Source organism: Delphinapterus leucas, chromosome 1 (assembly GCF_059928025.1).
Source record: "Delphinapterus leucas isolate spDelLeu-1000000601 "Yukka" chromosome 1, BTC_Dleu_Yukka2, whole genome shotgun sequence".
NCBI classification, from domain to species: Eukaryota; Metazoa; Chordata; class Mammalia; order Artiodactyla; family Monodontidae; genus Delphinapterus; species Delphinapterus leucas.
In genome coordinates, this window is record NC_143129.1 from 92720056 (window position 1) to 92737460 (window position 17405).

The following is a 17405-nucleotide window of genomic DNA, read 5'->3' on the forward strand; positions in this document are numbered from 1 at the left end:
CTCTTTTTTAGATTCTATTCCCATATAGGTCATTATGGAGAAGTGAATAGAGTTCCCTGTGCTATACAGTATGTTCTTATTATCTATTTTATTTTATTCTATTTTTTGGGGGGGGGGAAGATAATCTTTTTAGTAGACTGTGCTGAAACAATTGGGAATTCATATGAAAAACAAAAAAGTCTTAAACTCTTTATTTCACACCATCTACAAATTATGTAACATATCCTTACCTGTAGGAGCTAAAATTACAAAACTTCTAGGTTAGGCAGAGATTTTTTTTTTTTTAATTTTTATTGGAGTATAGTTGATTTACAGTGTTTTTAGCTTCAGGTGTACAGCAGTGAATCAGTTATACATATACATATAGCCACTCGTTTTAGGTTCTATTCTCATATAGGCCATTACAAAGTATTGAGTAGAGTTCCCCATGCTATATAGTAGGTTCTTATTAGTTATCTATTTTATATATATAGTGCGTGTATGTCAATCCCAACCTCCCAATTTATCCCCCCCTCCCCCACACTTTCCCCCTGGGTAACCATGAGTTTGTTTTCTGCATCTGTGACTTTATTTCTGTTTTGTAAATAGGTTCATTTGTACCATTTTTTAAATTCCACATATAAGCGATATCATATATTTGTCTTTGTCTGACTTACTTCACTCAGTATGACAATCTCTAGGGCCCTCCGGTGCTTTAATATTTTTAAGATATGTTTTATATTTCACCCAGATGCGAAAAATTTCTTCAGTAGGAGAGTTGGTCTGAATTACCTAGTCCACCATTACTGGAAGCAAATGTTACAGGATTTTGCATCTTAATTGCATTTAACCTCAGCAACAAAGTTGCAGGAATCTGAATCTTAATTTTCTTACTCCCACAAACAGAAAATTTACTTTTAAGCCAGGTACGTTTTATAATCTTAATAAAGAATAGAAAGTCTTTAGAATAAATCTTACAAAAAAAGGTACAGGACCTTAACAGAGAACATTAAAAATTTTAATGAAAAACACTATGACCCAATAAATGGAAGCATAATCCCTAATTTAATTACTTCCCCTGGTGTCATTTATAATGTCCCTCTATCTCCTGCATTTCCTGGAAACTGGAATTTACATCTTAAGTCCTGAGAGATTCAGGTTAAATACGTCTGGCTAGATTACATCACAGGTGATACTGTCTACTTCATATTTCAGCAGATCAGGAAAGATATCTGGTTATTCCACCATGAATGATGCTAAGAATAGCCAGTGAATTAGGTAACTGACCACTTGATGGAATGATCTTCAGATTCTTATTAGTTATCATGGATTAGAAATTATTTTTACGGTCATACAAAATTTATGACAAAAGAACCCAACATTCCCCTTTTATCATTGACAAATGTAATCCATTTCTTTTGCTAATACAAAAATACTTCAAATCAATTGAACTTTTTCATACCATACATTTAAAAATTAACTGTGATACTCTTGAGACTGCACAACCAATTACCATGCAGCCAATTTGTACATACCAAACCACATCCACCACATAGAAATGAATTTCTGGTATTCTGAAGGTAGAGATTTGGGGCTGTAGTCTGGAGTTTCGCCTCTAGGAAACCTGCTCAGCTTATTACCTCCTTTTCATTCCTGACTGGCTTCACTTTGCGTTGTGATACCATGCTCCTCGGGCACAGGTAAACAAACTCCTCCAGCACATCCTTGTCCAAAAGGAGCAGCATATGCTCTACAGCTGGCTGCAACAGTAAAGTCCAGGTGTCAGAGCATCGTGTTGGCTATCCATACAAACATGTTGTAAGTGTTGCTGTGAGTACAGGATGTCATTCATCTGGCTCCCTGGTTCTGGGGACTATGGGGCACACTGTCAGTCCCTGCTTGGATCTGATAGCCTTATGAGGAGACCCAGATGAAACTGTTCTCATTATGAAGTGACTGGCCAGAGGACTTTAACAGCCTCATGCCTAGCCTAGCTGTCTTTGCGAATGCAAAGAAGCAACTTTGTGGCTTATACGTACTGGTGCTAATCTGTTAACTCACCAATTGTAGCTGGGCCTATAACTTCCCAACCCTTCCCTGGGTCATCCTTCAGTTTCTCTAACCTTTGGACCAGGTGTGTGAGGAAAGGCTTGGGGTTCTGCAGGACAATCATACCATGAAGATCTGAGGTAATAAAAACTGACAAGGGTTTCAGTCCGTGCTTGTGATTTCCACTTGTTCCTACCCGCTCCCATTTCACATCCACCTTCCCTTCTTAAATGCCTGCTCCATGCACGTCAAGCTCCTTCATCAGAAACAAAGATTAAGAGCTTACAGAGATTGCTTAACCAGCTCCCATGACAGCATAAAGTCAAATCCCTTACCTATAAACATATATCCTAGTAGCTCTGCTTCTCTGACTGAATGCTGACTGATAGTTATGTACAAGGAAACTGATGAGGTTATTGAGACTACCTAAAATGGTGCTTGTCATTTCACTCTCCAAACACCTAAAATCTGTACTGTATCACATATTCTTACTGCCTTTCCAGTAGATATTTAACTCCCTGAGGTAGGAACTTTTTATCTCTGTATGACCAGTGCAGGATTGTGCTTAGCACAGCAATTCTTTGTTTAACGAATAATTTGGAACACCTCTGCTGACCCTATCAAAATCTCCTTTAAGTAACATCTTAATAATATCAGTCTGATTTCTATATAAGATGAATACATTAGCCATCAATAAATAAATACTGACTTAAATGATTGTTATATCATTAAAACCTCAGGAAGTCAATGAAAATGGCAATTATCCATATGGTACGTATTTTCAAGTATTTCCTATTATGTAAGTTATCCCTCTGTTTACAAGTAAATCCTTATACAAGTATGGGAGAATTAACTACAGACAAACCAACGGAAGGGCAGAACCTTCTAACTATCCGCTGGATTCTTCAGAGTGATTTTATGACACATTGAGTCCATAATACTTTCTGTTGACATACTACTAAAATGAAAATAAAGTCAATGATATAATTTGATATACAAGATTCCCTTTAGTTATTTTAAGCATACTGAAAAGTTTTAAATTCTCCATAACCTGTCAGCAAGAAATAGCTTACCACTAAGTTTTATAAACAATATTATCAGCTCAATGACATCTTTAATTTTTACCCATATAATAAATGTTGAAATAACATTTCAGAAAATTATGCATCTTGAAAAACTTTGTTTCAACGGTCACTTTATTGTAAGATGGCTGAATTAATTCAAATTTAAACTCTAACTTGACAATTTTTAGTCAGGTACCAAACTTTATTCAAAGCAAACTGCTTATTCAAAAGTGATCATGGAACAACTCAAAATGCAGAGCAAGAAGGATGAGAGAAACATCTTACTGGCCAATAGATTGTTTTAATTCTCTCATTATATGAAACTCAAACTTTTCATTTTTAGGAAAGGGAAACTAACTTCAGTATAGAGCAATACAGAAAGATTTTGTCACATAGACTAGTTTCCATTTAGTCAGTCAACTGTTTCTAGCTGTCTCAATTGGGACAGGTGCATTTACAGAGCTGGCTGTGCTTGAGCCTTCTTTGCAAGCAGCTTTAGATCTGCAATGCACTTGGCAATTGTCTCCTTCTCCTGTGATAAGGAAAGAGAAAGCTGGTTAGAACTTTTCAAATCATGGAAGGGTATAAACACTGTAATTCTAAAGGATACCTCCTATAAGAGGTTCCTCGGAATCTCAAGATGGATTACTGGCTTAATATGATAGACTACAAAAAATTCTTTAATTATTTAACATGGGGGAGATGCAAAATTTATTTTAAGCAAATGGAGGGAATTTAAAGTCCCCTGGCTCATAGCTTTCATGAGTGAAACCTGTTTAGAGGTTGAAGCTAGATACTCCTGTAACCATGTGCCACTGATGTTAGGTTTTACAGCTAACAGCTGCTTGAAAAAGACCAACCTAACAAACATTAGTAATAGAGAAATGTTAAGAAAGAACAAAAATAACTTCTAGTCTCTTTTGTATACTTTTGTCTTTTCAAGTTTCTTAAATAACACTTTTATGTAAAAGACAGTTTATTTTAAAAAACCCAAGGCATTAAATGTTGACAGACCCTGTTTTTCTAGTCCTGCATGGTTATGCAGAAAATGATCAGAAATGCCTAAGTATACTATAAATCTAGGAAAGAAGAAATAAAGTCAAAAGTAAATAAAGAACATAAAATTTAAAAAGGAAATCACATTTAGGTAAAAAATAGAAAACATTTCTGTTCAAGACCAATGAATTAAGTGGCTGGGAAGAGGAAATGGCATGGAATGGAAATCATGGAATTATTCAGAAAATGGAAGAGGCTCAGAAGTAGACTTGTCCAGCCTCTGTTTTACAGAGAAATGAAATATGTTGCTTAATATTTCCCAAATGTTGGTACTTGAACATACGTCTGTTCAACGAGTGTTCTCAACCATCTTTCCACTCTTCTTTTTTTTTTTTCCTTTTTTTTTTTTTTCTTTTTTTTTTCCACTCTTCTTGATCCATGAGGTGAGAGACTCTTTGGAAGCCAAACTTTGAGGAGGGAGGCAACCTACCAAGGCAGTTATACAGCATCTTCTAGGTTACCACTAACCAGAAAAGTGAACCAGGACCACCCCAATGTCTCTAGGCTAAAGACTCCTTACCAGCTATTTTTATCCTGTCAGAGATATCAATACAACTCCAGAAACTTCAAAACATCATGTACCTGCTGCACAGAGATGCTCTGTACCACGTTCTTCTCCACCCAGTTTATCATGTGCTCTTGTTCCTTCTGACGTGTCATATTCTGCACAGAGATGTGATAGTCCAGGCGATTCTTTACCTCCTTGTATACTCTATGCAGTCGTTCCCGGTAAGCAACTTCCAAAGCCATGGCAATGTTATTCTGAAGAAAATTAACAAGTGATGAAAACTGTTTGCACAGTTAAAGGATCACTTCCATTCTGAGGATTCTGCCCATTAGAATACCCATCATTACCTGTATTTTATGCAAAATTCATTTGTTTAATATGAATAGGTAACACATGCATGTGGTAGAAAAATTCTAACAGCATACAGTAAAAATATATTTAAAAGTATATGCAGTAAAAAATAAGTCTCCTCCAGCCCCTCCATAGGCTACCATCTTCCTCTATTTCTTGTATTCTCTCCCAGAAATATTTAATAAACAAAACATAGGCATATGTACACACACGAACATCACTTTTACTGATTATGACACAAAGACCCACCTTGATTTTAAAAGTTACATTGGATTCTACTATTTTGGTGTCTCATAATCCATAATTTATTTAAGCTCTATTAATAGATTAGGTTGCTTCCAATTCTTTAACAAATAATGCTGCTGCGTATATTGTATGTGTCTTTGCACTTATGTGTGGATACTTGCTGGGTCAAATAATAGCTAATAACTGTTGAGTACCTACTATGTTCTAAACACTGTGTGTCAATTCAATTAAATCTTAAAATCACACCATGGGATAGTTACTATTATTATACTCATTTTACAGTGAGGAAGAAACAGAGGCAGATGCTAAGGAATTTGTCCAAGGTTATAGAGCAAATGAACTGTGAAGCCAAGACCTGACTACAAGGAGTCAGGCTACAAAGCCCAGGCTCTTAAAGATCCATTTTAACTTGTGATTAACACTGTCCAATTCCACAGAAAAGTTGTACTGCTTCATACTCTCACCAGCAACACAAATGCTTGTTACTCTAAACCCTGGCCAATGGTGTTTATAAAACATTTTACTCTCGACTATTCTGATAAGCAGAAAAAAATATCAATTTAATTGTCATTATCTAAGGAGAAAATTTACATATTTAGAAACCATTTACATTTACTTACATTTTTATAAATTGTGCATGTCCTACACCTAGTTTTCTACTGGGATGTTGGTCTATCCTAAGGTAACTACCCTTTTGTATCATATGGAATGCATGTGTTCTTCCTAGTTCGTCTCTTAACTTTGTTTTTGGTAACTTCTACATGTAAAACTTAAATTTTTAATGAGATCAACTTAATTTTTCCTTATAGTTCCTGGATTTTTAAAAATTGAAGTATAACTGACATACAATATTACATTAATTTCAGGCATACAAACACAATGATTCGGTATTTGTATATATTGTGAAATGATCACCACAATGGGTCTAGTTAACATACGTCACCACACAAGTTTCTGCATTTTGTTGTCTTTATTAGAAAGGCTTTGCCATTCCAAGGGTATTGTTTTTCATGTTCTCTTTTTCTACTTTTATGGTTTCATTTCTTATCTAAAGATCTTTAATTCATCTTAAATTTGTTTTGGTATAAGGCAAAAAGTAGGAAAACAACTCTGTACCTACAAAGATACCCGTCTGTCTTTCCCCTCTAAGATGAAAATGTCACCGATCTAAACTACCTTATGAGTTTAGGTCTATCTCTAGACCCTCTCTCTCAAGTGCTGTGCCAACCTGACTTTCTATTCATGTAGTGTGCCAAGCTATTTATTTAAAGTTCCTTTACAATTTTGAGCTTTAATATTTGGTAGGACTGTTCACTACTTCTCTTTTTCAGAATACTCCTTAATATTTTTTACTTTTTCTAGTAAAAATCAATTTGTTCAAGTCCCAACACCCCCTACTCCTAGTCTATTAGTATTTTCTTTCTAGGAATGTGTAAAATTTAGAGATTAAAGTAGGGAAAATTTGATATCCTTATATTATTGAGTCTAGGTTCTTAGAACCTTATACCTCACAAGCATTTCACATTTTTCAAAGTAAAAAGACTGTATATTTCTAGTTAAGTTACTCCTAGGTATCTCTTCCTAAATGGTTTACCTTTTTCTCTTATATTTTCTAACTAATATTTATATACAGAAGGCTACTGATTTTGTTTATTAGTATTAATTTTGTACCCAAATACCTTACTGAATTTGCTTATGGTTTTAAGAGTTACGTTGATTCTCTCAGCTTTCCGAGGTATATAATCAGGTAATCTATAAGTAAGGATAACTTTATGTTTTCTAATTTTTATACTTCTTATTTCTTTCTCTTCTCTAATATCAGCTACTACTGCCAGAATAACACTGAATTAGTAATGGTGACAGGTAATTGTCATCTTCTAGTCTGTAATGAGAATCCTTATAGGTCTGCCTGTTTTATATAAAGCCTTGAGATATTAATCTCAAGTAGGCCCTTAATACTTCTAGGTACATTTTTTTTTTTTTTTAGTCCATTCACTCTGCTGTTCTTCTTTCTCCTGAAATCTCTAGTATATCTCCTTGACTACTTTCCTTTTCAACAAATGACCTACCTTCCTATTTCACTGAGAAAAAGGAAACAAAGAACTTCACAAACTTCTACCACCATATAAACCAATCTACCTGGACCCATACTCACATACTTTGCCTTCCTTTCTTTAACTATGGCTAAACTGTCTCTGCTCTTGAAGCCAACCCTTCCACCTGTGTATTCTAAACTCTCTGGCCTACTGAAGGACATTGCTCCAGCAAATTCCTCCCTACCCCCACCCCTTTCTTGCATCAATTTTTCTCTCTCTACTAACTTCTATCAGATGCTAACATGTAGTTATACTTTCCATCTTTTAAAAAATCTCCCTTGATTACTACATCCTACCTTCTGAGCTACTGAGTAATTTCTTTGCCCAATACAGTAAAACTCCTTCACAGTTTTGACAGTGATCTATACTCAGACTCCAATTTCTTTTCTTCCATTTTTTTTTTCCTTCAACTTACTCAAATAGCCCTTACCAAGGTCACCAACCTCCATGTTGCTAAATCCTATGCCAAACTCTTAGACCCTTACTACTTGACCATAAGTAGGGCAACTACAAATTAAAATAATCCTTGTTTCCTCCAGTTATTTTCCTTCATGTTCCAGTCTTACAGCTGTGCCTCTTGTAAGCTCATGATTCCCTCATCTCCAGTCTGGAATTCTCCCCAGTGATTCCAGACTCATATATCTAATGGTCTACCTAACAACTCTATTTGGCTAACTCACTGGCATTTCGAACCAATGCATACAAGATTGAAGGCTACTTTCAACAAGGCAATCAGAGTTGCCCTTCAAAACACGAGCAAGATCATATCACTCCTCTGCCTAAAAGATTCAGTGACTGTCTCTCTCATTCTGAGTACAAGTCAAAGTTCTCATAGAAGCCTATAAGACTTTACATGACCTAGCCCTTGGCCACTCTCTGCCTTGCTTCCTTTTACCTTCCTCCTCACTCATTCCACTTCAGCTACAGTGGCTTCCTTACTTTTCCTTGTCTATACCAAGCAAGCTTCCAGGATTAGGGCCCTTGCAATTGTTCTTCCCTCTGCCTGGAATACTATTTCCTCAGAAATCCACACAGCCTGAACCATCACTTTGACAGGTCTCTATTCAAATATCCCATTAGAAGCCTTTCTAGCCTGCCCAATAAAAACAGTAACTCCCTCCTTCTAAAATCTCTTTTCCTTTAACATAAGTTCATTATTCTACATGTACTTCATACCAGTTGACATTCACATCTGCTTAATTAGTTTTCTCCTGTCCTTCTCTCAACCCCTGGCTAGGAGAGAGACCCCAGGAAGGCAGACTTTGTTTTGCTCTCTGCTGTATTCCCAGCACCTTGCCTTGACCAGTGCCCACATATAAAATATACCTATTAAATATTTCATAAATAAATAAAAATTTTAATGACTATCATTGGAATCTTATAAAAAAGCTACATCTTCAAAAGCCAGATTTTGTTTGTGCATACATAGTTTCTATGAGGCAGGAAGCATTTAGATTGTAACCTAAATCTGCACGGAAAGATATTTTAAAAATTTCTGAGGATTTCAAACATTTATGTGCTTAAGAATCTCTCAGGATCCTATTTAAAAAAAATACAGACTCTTGGATAGCTCCTAACAGACGTTCTAATCTCACAGGTCTTGGAATGGGTCCAAATATTTGCATCAAAGATGACTGATGCACATGGTACCGAGACTACACTAGGAAATACTGGCCCAAACCCTTAATATTTCAGATACTTATTTTACCTTAGCACCTAATTTTTCATTTCATAGGTGTTTCTATACATAAAATTTCAATATAAGCTCATCTCACTTTAAATATCAGGCAAAAAGTACTGGGCTCAAAGTAAATAACAACAAAATGCTTGAACACGTTCCTAAAGTTGTTTTAGAAACTAAATATTTTAGAATCTAATTATGCTTTGATCATAGTAAAAAGCTCTCCGGCCATCTGAATCTGCTTTGTGAATTTGGAACGTAAGGTATCAGATTTTCTTATAGCAAGTATGTTAAGTAAGACTTTCTTAGAGCGAGCATGTATGAAATGCACAGCATATATTTCACCTACTGTATTTTACAGTGAATGCCATTTTTTAATCTGCTATAACTTAATGAATTATTTTCCCTCTGTGTGGATTCAAAATATGTCCTTTTATACTTTTTACTCTTTCTAGTTTTAGAGTATAATTCTAGTTATTTTTCTACTTGATAGGTCCACTGTATAGTTAATAGCTGTAACTGCTATTTAGACCCCCACCCAAATATTCTCTTTTCTAAACAAAATATGCTCAACTTATCCAACTATTCCTCAAAAGATTCTAATTTTTTGTGTTAAATGCACACAAATGAGTAACTTCACTTGCCTTAGAAAGTTCTGAAACCTACCCTCTGGACATCAAAAAGGTAATGGCGCTTTTGAACCAGTGCCTGATGTGACTTCTCCAGATCAATTGCATCTTGGATTTGTTTGATGGAAGCCTGTTTCACTTCTTCCAGTTCGGCAATTTTTTGCTGCAATTATGATATTTACAACAAAGATCAGTGAAAGTACCAAGGGTAATAAAAAAGTTTCATTTTATGCTTCCTCGAAGTCATACCCCTCATTTGTGAAAACACCCACACATAGGGAGAACTATACAAATCCTTGAAAAGAGTTGCCAAAAATAGCTATGCAGTATCTCGTTGAATGAACAAAACTATGGAAAAGCTGGAGAAAGTTTAGTAGATTTTTAAAACTTGATCTCAAGTTAGTAATAACATTAACACTTATAACTGAAATCATTATAATTAGATTCGTTTCGATATGCTCTGCCCCTATCATTCATACCAAAAACATCACTTGATGGCTTTGACACGACTACTACGGTCTAAAATGGGAAATAAGGTTTATGGTTCTTACCTCATTGAGTTTATCAGCAAATTCACCAACAGAGGCACCATATTTTTTAACTACATAGATAAGCACCCCTATTACTGAAATGGCAGAGAAGGTCTCTGCAGTTATCACATATATTTCTTTGGAGAGTAAATATAAGATAAGCCCAGTTCCGAGCACGTAGGGTCCTAAAAGAAGAAAAAGTTATTTTATGATGGATATGCTATGTCTAAAAGGGGAAGACAGAGATACTTCCGTATTTAATTAGTTGAAGACAAAGTTAATAATGATTTTAAATAATCAGATTCAAAGACGGAACACTAGATGAGAACCAGTATGGTAGGGTTGCAAGAACGAGGATCTGGACCCATGGAAATCTGACTCTGCAACTTATAAAACACTGAGCAATACAGATGATCTCTGAGCTTAGTTTCCTTAACTGTAATATGGGAATAGTACCTTCCTCATAGGGTTGATGAAATTGAGAAATAATGTATATTAAGTATCTGGTACAATTGCTCAACAAACAGGAAGTATTTTATAAAGATGTCAGGTTACTTCCAGAAGTAATCTGTGCAGCAAAATATACTATTTATTGAGTGGGGACACTGGTCAGAATAAAATTTATCCACTCTTGCCTATTTACTGAATAGGAACCTGACACTGGAAATAAGCAAACAAAACAGATACAACTATGAAGCATGTATGTAAAAGAACTAAATAACAGGATGCTCAACTCCTGTAGTGTCTTATTATAATGCTTCAAATATAGTCATCTTTTTCTTTAACCAGGCCATGAATTCTGAAAGGACACAAACCATAAGGTACATTTTTTAGGATTTTCCTCTATGCCTCATTAGATGCTAGGTAAGTTCAAAGCAGGTCTTTGGGGAAGCAGTTTACAATGTTTTTGAGCAATACACGTACCAAAGGATGTTAGGATGTACTATGAGAATAAAAGGGTTACATTCTCAAATATATTTTACCCAGTTTCCCATACAAAGTTTCAACAGTTCATTTTTTTAAAAAATTTGCCTTCAATGTATAAATTTTAAATGTGAATTGATAAGAAAGGCCTATCATATGTAGCATTTTTATCAGCTATGGTGGTCTGAGGAAATTAATGTTTCTTGAAATTTTAGTTACAGAAATGCTACCATAGGCCACTCCCTGGAGAGATTAAAAAAAAAAAAACTTTGGTTTTCAATGTTTCATGGTCATAGCAATATTTGGGTACAGCAAGAGAGGCAGTGCATGTAGTAGAAAGAACACTAAACTTAACTGTAGAACCTGTGTTTAAGTCCAACTCAGTCACTAAAGAGAGAATAAATCTCAGCAAATTCTTTGTTTTCTAGTTCTGGGTAATAAAAATGTCTTCATAGGGCTTCCCTGGTGGCACAGTGGTTGAGAATCCACCTGCTAACGCAGGGGACAATGGTTCGAGCCCTGGTCTGGGAAGATCCCACATGCCGCGGAACAACTAAGCCCGTGCGCCACAACTACTGGGCTTGCGCTCTAGAGCCCGCGAGCCACAACTACTGAGCCTGTGTGCCTAGAGCCCGTGCTCCGCAACAAGAGAAGCCGCCACAGTGAGAAGCTGGCACACCGCAACAAGGAGTAGCCCCCGCTCACCACAACTAGAGAAAGCCTGCAAGCAGTAACGAAGACCCAATGCAGCCAAAAATAAATAAATAAATTTATTAAAAAAAAGAAAGTCTTGGGCTTCCCTGGTGGCGCAGTGGTTGAGAGTCCGCCTGCCGATGCAGGGGACACGGGTTCGTGCCCCGGTCCGGGAAGATCCCACACGCCGTGGAGCTGCTGGGCCCGTGAGCCAAGGCTGCTAAGCCTGTGCGTCCGGAGCCTGTGCTCCGCAATGGGAGAAGCCACAACAGTGAGAGGCCCGCCTACCGCAAAAAAAAAAAAAAGAAAGTCTTCATAGAACTGTTGTATGGATTAAATAAAGTGAAAGCATATCGTATTATAAAAATGTGAGGTTTCAGTACAGTTTATGCCTTTTTATTTATTTTAAATAAAATTATTTATTTATTGGGCTGCGTTGGGTCTTCGTTGCTGTGCGCGGGCTTTCTCTAGTTGCGGCACGCAGGCTTCTCACTGTGGTGGCTTCTCTTGTTGCGGAGCAGGGGCTCTAGGTATGCAGGCTTCAGAGTGCAGGCTCAGTAGTTGTGGCCCACGGGTTTAGTTGCTCCGTGGCATGTGGGATCTTCCCGGACTAGGGCTTGAACCTGTGTCCCCTGCATTGGCAGGCGAATTCTTAACGACTGCGGCACCAGGGAAGTCCCTATGCCTTTTTAAAAGGGAAAAAAAACCCTGATAAATATGGTCCAGCTCTTTTTTCGTAATTATACATACAACACAGAGTCTCTATTGCCTTACCTGGCTTTATTTTAATCCATAGCTCTTTCTATCATTACCTGAAAATGTATTATACAGTTACTCAATTTTGGTTTTTTTGGCCGCTCTGTGCGGCTTGCAGGATCTTAGTTCCTTGACCAGGGATGGAAGCCGGGCCCCTGCAGTGAAAGCACCGAGTCCTAACCACTGGACCGCCAGGGAATTCCCCAGTTACTCATTTCCTTATTGTCTATCCTACAAAAGAATGTATGTTTCATGATGGCAGGCACTTTAGTTCACCACTGTATGCCTAGAACAGTGCCTAGCATACAGCAGGCAGTCAATAAATTTGGTGTAACAAGAAATGGAGACAATGTTATAAAATCAAGTTAAAATCCCAAACAAATTTATTCCAAAGACAAAGCAACCAAATCAATTCTTATATTGAATCACTTCCACACTTTACTTTAAAAACAACTGACTTGATTTTTCTGGTACATGTGGAAGAGGTTAAGAGACCACTAAAACGCTAGATTAACATAAACCATACCATCTAAACATACTATCAAACATTGGGCAAATGCTCACCTGTTACACCAGTTTTAGGATAAAGGAACTGGAAAAATTCCTCAGGGATCAGCCCAAAACGAACTTTTCCTCCATATTCAGGAAGAGGTGGTACAGGGGCAAGACTTGGCTGCCCTCTGTGAAAGATCCTTGTTGCCTGCAATACCCTACAGGTAGGAATTACACAAATTTAAAGCCTATTTTTTAAAGAGAACACAATGTATGAACAACTGTAGAAAAGAACAAATAGGGGTGAGGATTGAGGCTGTGTCCCACTGTCTTAATGGGAACAGAACAGACCAAGAACAGGAAGGTTAGGGTCCCATAATTAGCTGTGTGATAAGGGGAAACAACTTACTTAAAGCTGTATGTAACCTTCTACCCAATACTAGAATCCCTTCTGTTAAGTCTCACGGGTCATCTGTCTAGCACTTTATATGTCTATTACTAGCAATGAATTATGTAAGAACATAGACTCTGCAGCGAGACTATCTGGGTTCAAATTTCAATGTATGCTTTTGTAGTCTCTGATTTCTCTAAAGTAAAGTAGGAACAAAGAATATGACCTTAGAGAGTTGCTGTGAGGATTAACTGAGTTAATAAATGTAAAGTATATAGAATAGTGCTTGGCACATGGTAAAGTTTTATGTAAGTGGTTAGCTATTACATGTCCACTGTGTTGTGAGCTCCCTGATGGCAAGAACTTTGACCTTTTTGAATATTCTCTGTATTGGGGTGCTAAATAACCACTAAGTGAAACATGCTTTTTCAGTGTTGGATAGCTCTAACTATGATCATCCTTTGAATTGAACTGCTACATACATCCTTGAAACCTCTATCCATTGGTTCTAATATTATTCTTCTATGTAAGTTAACACTCATGTATCTGGGTTAAACATCTCAGTTCCTTCACAATCCTGACTGTCCACAAGCAGCAAACTGGTTTTGTTTACAAAAATGAAGTATACAGAACTGAACATAATACTGAACTGAAATATAGCTTGACTAATTCATTCATCCTACAAATATCAATACATATTGAGAACTTGCTATTGCCATCACTGGGCTTGAACCACTGTACTATTATCATGGATCTGCGAACTATTCTTATCTTTAAAGTAGCCTAAGATTGTATCTGTAGCAGTTACAGCATACTGGTACATAGGATTCTGATGAAATAAAATCCTCTAGCCTTTTCATATCTGCTGTCGAGCTAAATCCCCTTCAAATTCTAAGTATGTTTTTGTCCCTCACCTCCCCTCTCTCTTATTTCCTTGCAATGTAAGAGTTTACACTATTTCATTGATTATTGTTCACTGCCTGTCTTTTGAATATTATTTCTGCTTCCCAATGTATTGAGTTACCTCACCAACTTTTGAAATCTGAGAATCATGCTCAAGATTCTTTCATTTTAATCAGGGTTTCTAAACCTCAGCACTATTGACATTTTGAACTATTGACAACTCTTTGCTGTGGAAGGCTGTTCTGTGCACTTAGAGTAATTAGGAGGATCCCTGTGGCCTTTGTACACCAGATGCCAGTAGCATCCCCCCTCCTACCCAGTGGTGACAACCAAAAATGTCTCCAGACATTGCCAAAAGTCCCTTGGAGGGCAAAACTGCCCCAGGTTGAGAACCACTGACTTAAATCATAGCACTAAAGAACTTGCTTTAGGGGAACACAAATCCTCTCCCTAACTGGCTGTCTCACTTCAAGCCCTCATCTACTCCTGCCTAAACAAGTAAGTAACCCAAAATCTGTTCTCTTGGCTCTTCCTCAAATACCCCTTGAACCTAGCCCCCTCCCTGCTGCTTTGAAAGTTTTTAAAATGCAAATTTGACTTTAAAACTCTTCAACAGGCTCTCTCCTGCCCACAGAAAACAAACTACTAAATACAGCATACGTGATTCAGCACCTGTCAAATTTTATATCCTCATCTTCCTTCATTCTCCTACTCTCCAGCCATATGGAACTACTTACAGCTTTCAAAAACCAAAAAAAAAAAAACCTCACCGCTGCTCCTTCTGCCTGGTATACCTTTCACTTAATGACTGCCAAGACCAACCAGCCTTCAGAACATCTTGAGTATATCCTTTATAAAGGCCTTCCAATCTTGGGTTGACAATTACTCACTCAACAAAACATTTACTGACTTTCTGCTTATATTAGGCACCGGGAGTATAACAATAAGCAGACAAAGTCCCAGCCTCTGACATTCTAGTGGGGGTTTGGGAAGTGTGAGTGTATAGGTCCATACACAATTTCAGACAGTTGTAAGTGCCATGAAGAAAAATAGGTGAAGGAAGGGGCTAAGGAGCAGTGGAGTGAGGGAAAGGCTTTTTTGGTAGATCAGATGACATTTGAGCCAATGACCTGGGGAAAAGAGAGAAGAGCAAGTACAAAGATCCTGAGGCAACAATAAGCTTGGCAGTTTTCAGAGGAATAGCAAGAAGGCCAGTAAGGCTAGAGAATGAGCTTAAAAGAGAATGTAAGAAGATAAATCAAGAGGTAGGATGGGGTCAACTCATGGTGAACTTTCTGTGTTAAGGTAAGTTTGGATTTGATTTCAAGTGGGATGGGCAGCTCTAGAGGGCTCTGTAGGGGAAGGGTGGGGGGACTGACAGAATCCCTGTGGCTATTGTGAGGATGGCCTGTAATGGGACAAGAATACAGATTCAAGGAGACTAGTTAGGAGACAACTGAAATAGCCTAGGTGAAACGTGATGGTGGTTCACACTCCAGTAGCAGTAGTAGTGGAAGAAGTGGTCAGAGTCTGGATATCATCTGGAGAAAGAGCCTTACTAATGCATTAGACATGAAATGTGAAAGAGAAATCAAGGATGTTCCTTGCATTTTGTATATGTATTTATTATCTATATTACAATTATTTACTTGTCTATATGGAATCTTTCTTCTCTGAGAAGTTGGAAGCAGACAATTATAGCCTCACTTTATTGCTTATACAAAAATTACAGATAAACCAAAGCCACTTTTTCAAGCTACAGGATTGTTATCAAATTTTTCAAGATTTAGGACTAAGTCTGGAAGTAAAAAGAGAAATCCCAAAGAAAACTGACGTTTTATGAAATATCAGTAACACCTTCCAATATTTACTAAGCACATACTATGTACCAAGCACTGTTTTTAGGGTTCCCAGGAATTAATTCCCTTAATTTTCACAATCCATAGTGTACTATTCTATTTTGCAGAAGGGGAAATTAAGGTCCCACTTGTAAGTGGAGGAGCCCGGTGTACCCTCTTTCAGCTTTGGAATCCTCACTGTAAACTACCACTTTATAGCTGCCTCCTCTGGTAGACTGTGCGTGAGGTCCACGAAGGCAGGTACTTAACCTTACTCATTTTTTTATGTTCGGTTATGTGCGTGGCAAGATAAATATCTACTGAAACGACGAATAATTTCTCTGACCTGACAGTAAAAGTTGGAATCTGGGAGGCAGATTAAAAACAATATGCTTCATTGTTTTATTTAACAAAACCTGTCCTAGGGTATGCAATCTAGTAACCCCGACTAGGGATGCCGCAGCTGTGCCTACCTGAAGGTCACAAGGGAGAGGGGCGGGGCTTAGGGGACACCAAAACCAGTTTCTAGTTTAGTTAGAACACATTAAGTGACACAACGGTGTTCCAGGCAGTAACAGGAGCACACATGTTTGAATGAGACTTGAAGCGTTCCAAAATAACCTAAAGAAAGGTAATTACCGGCCCAAAGCTAAGAACAGATTACCCAGAAGTGAAATAGGTGATAAAACAAGGACAAAAGGGAGTATTACACCCCTTACACTTACCCTGGACCGAGGAGGGCTGCGTTCTTCAGAGAGGGAGCTAGAAATACACAAGGCACAGGTTAGCAAGGTCACCGTGAAATCTGGTTTGCCCCTTCCTCGGTCCCCGCGGAGCCCAATCACTAAGGCCATGCGTCCCCCATTCCTATCCCCCGAGACCCCCACACTCTCCTTCTGAGCGGCACTAATCAACTCTCCACGCAGGCCCAAATCCCGCCGCGCCTTTCATCCCCTTTCCTCCCACCCGCTCCAAGTAACCCTAGACGCGCTGGTTTGCAATCACTCTGCTAGCCTGGACTAGGGTCTGTACCTCTCACCTGCTGCGGTGGCGGCAGAAAGTACCACCCGGGACAGCATTGTCAGATAGCGTCCACACAACAGTCCTCGCGCCCCAGTGACCGCTACAGGAGACTCTGTCAGGGGCAGAAACAAGATGGTCGCTCACAAGTCTCGCGAGAAGAGAACATCGTGCCCTTTTCATCAACTTCCGGTCTTTT

The 17405-nt window shown here is 37.9% G+C and overlaps 1 protein-coding gene across 1 annotated transcript; it reads right to left on the reverse strand.

Moving 5' to 3' along the window:
* Window positions 1-175: 175 nt before the first annotated feature.
* ATP5PB (ATP synthase peripheral stalk-membrane subunit b) lies at window positions 176-17342 on the reverse strand. Its single transcript, XM_022584085.2, has 7 exons — window positions 17226-17342; window positions 16912-16948; window positions 13127-13272; window positions 10211-10374; window positions 9697-9822; window positions 4731-4910; window positions 176-3624 (listed from the first exon to the last, which is right to left on the reverse strand). The coding sequence occupies exons 1-7, from the start codon at window positions 17263-17265 to the stop codon at window positions 3547-3549; spliced, it is 771 nt and encodes a 256-aa protein (XP_022439793.1). The 5' UTR covers window positions 17266-17342; the 3' UTR covers window positions 176-3546.
* Between the last annotated feature and the right edge of the window lie 63 nt (window positions 17343-17405).

What these genes read in the sequence shown, in the direction of transcription:
- ATP5PB (XM_022584085.2), bottom strand. Translation starts at nt 17,265, where the DNA reads ATGCTGTCCCGGGTGGTACTTTCTGCCGCCACCGCAGCAG. An exon ending in TTCTGCCGCCACCGCAGCAG is followed by an intron (nt 16,949 to 17,225) that starts GTGAGAGGTACA and finishes GTGTATTTCTAG; the next exon opens with CTCCCTCTCTGAAGAACGCA. An exon ending in TTGCTGATAAACTCAATGAG is followed by an intron (nt 9,823 to 10,210) that starts GTAAGAACCATA and finishes TCATAATTGCAG; the next exon opens with CAAAAAATTGCCGAACTGGA.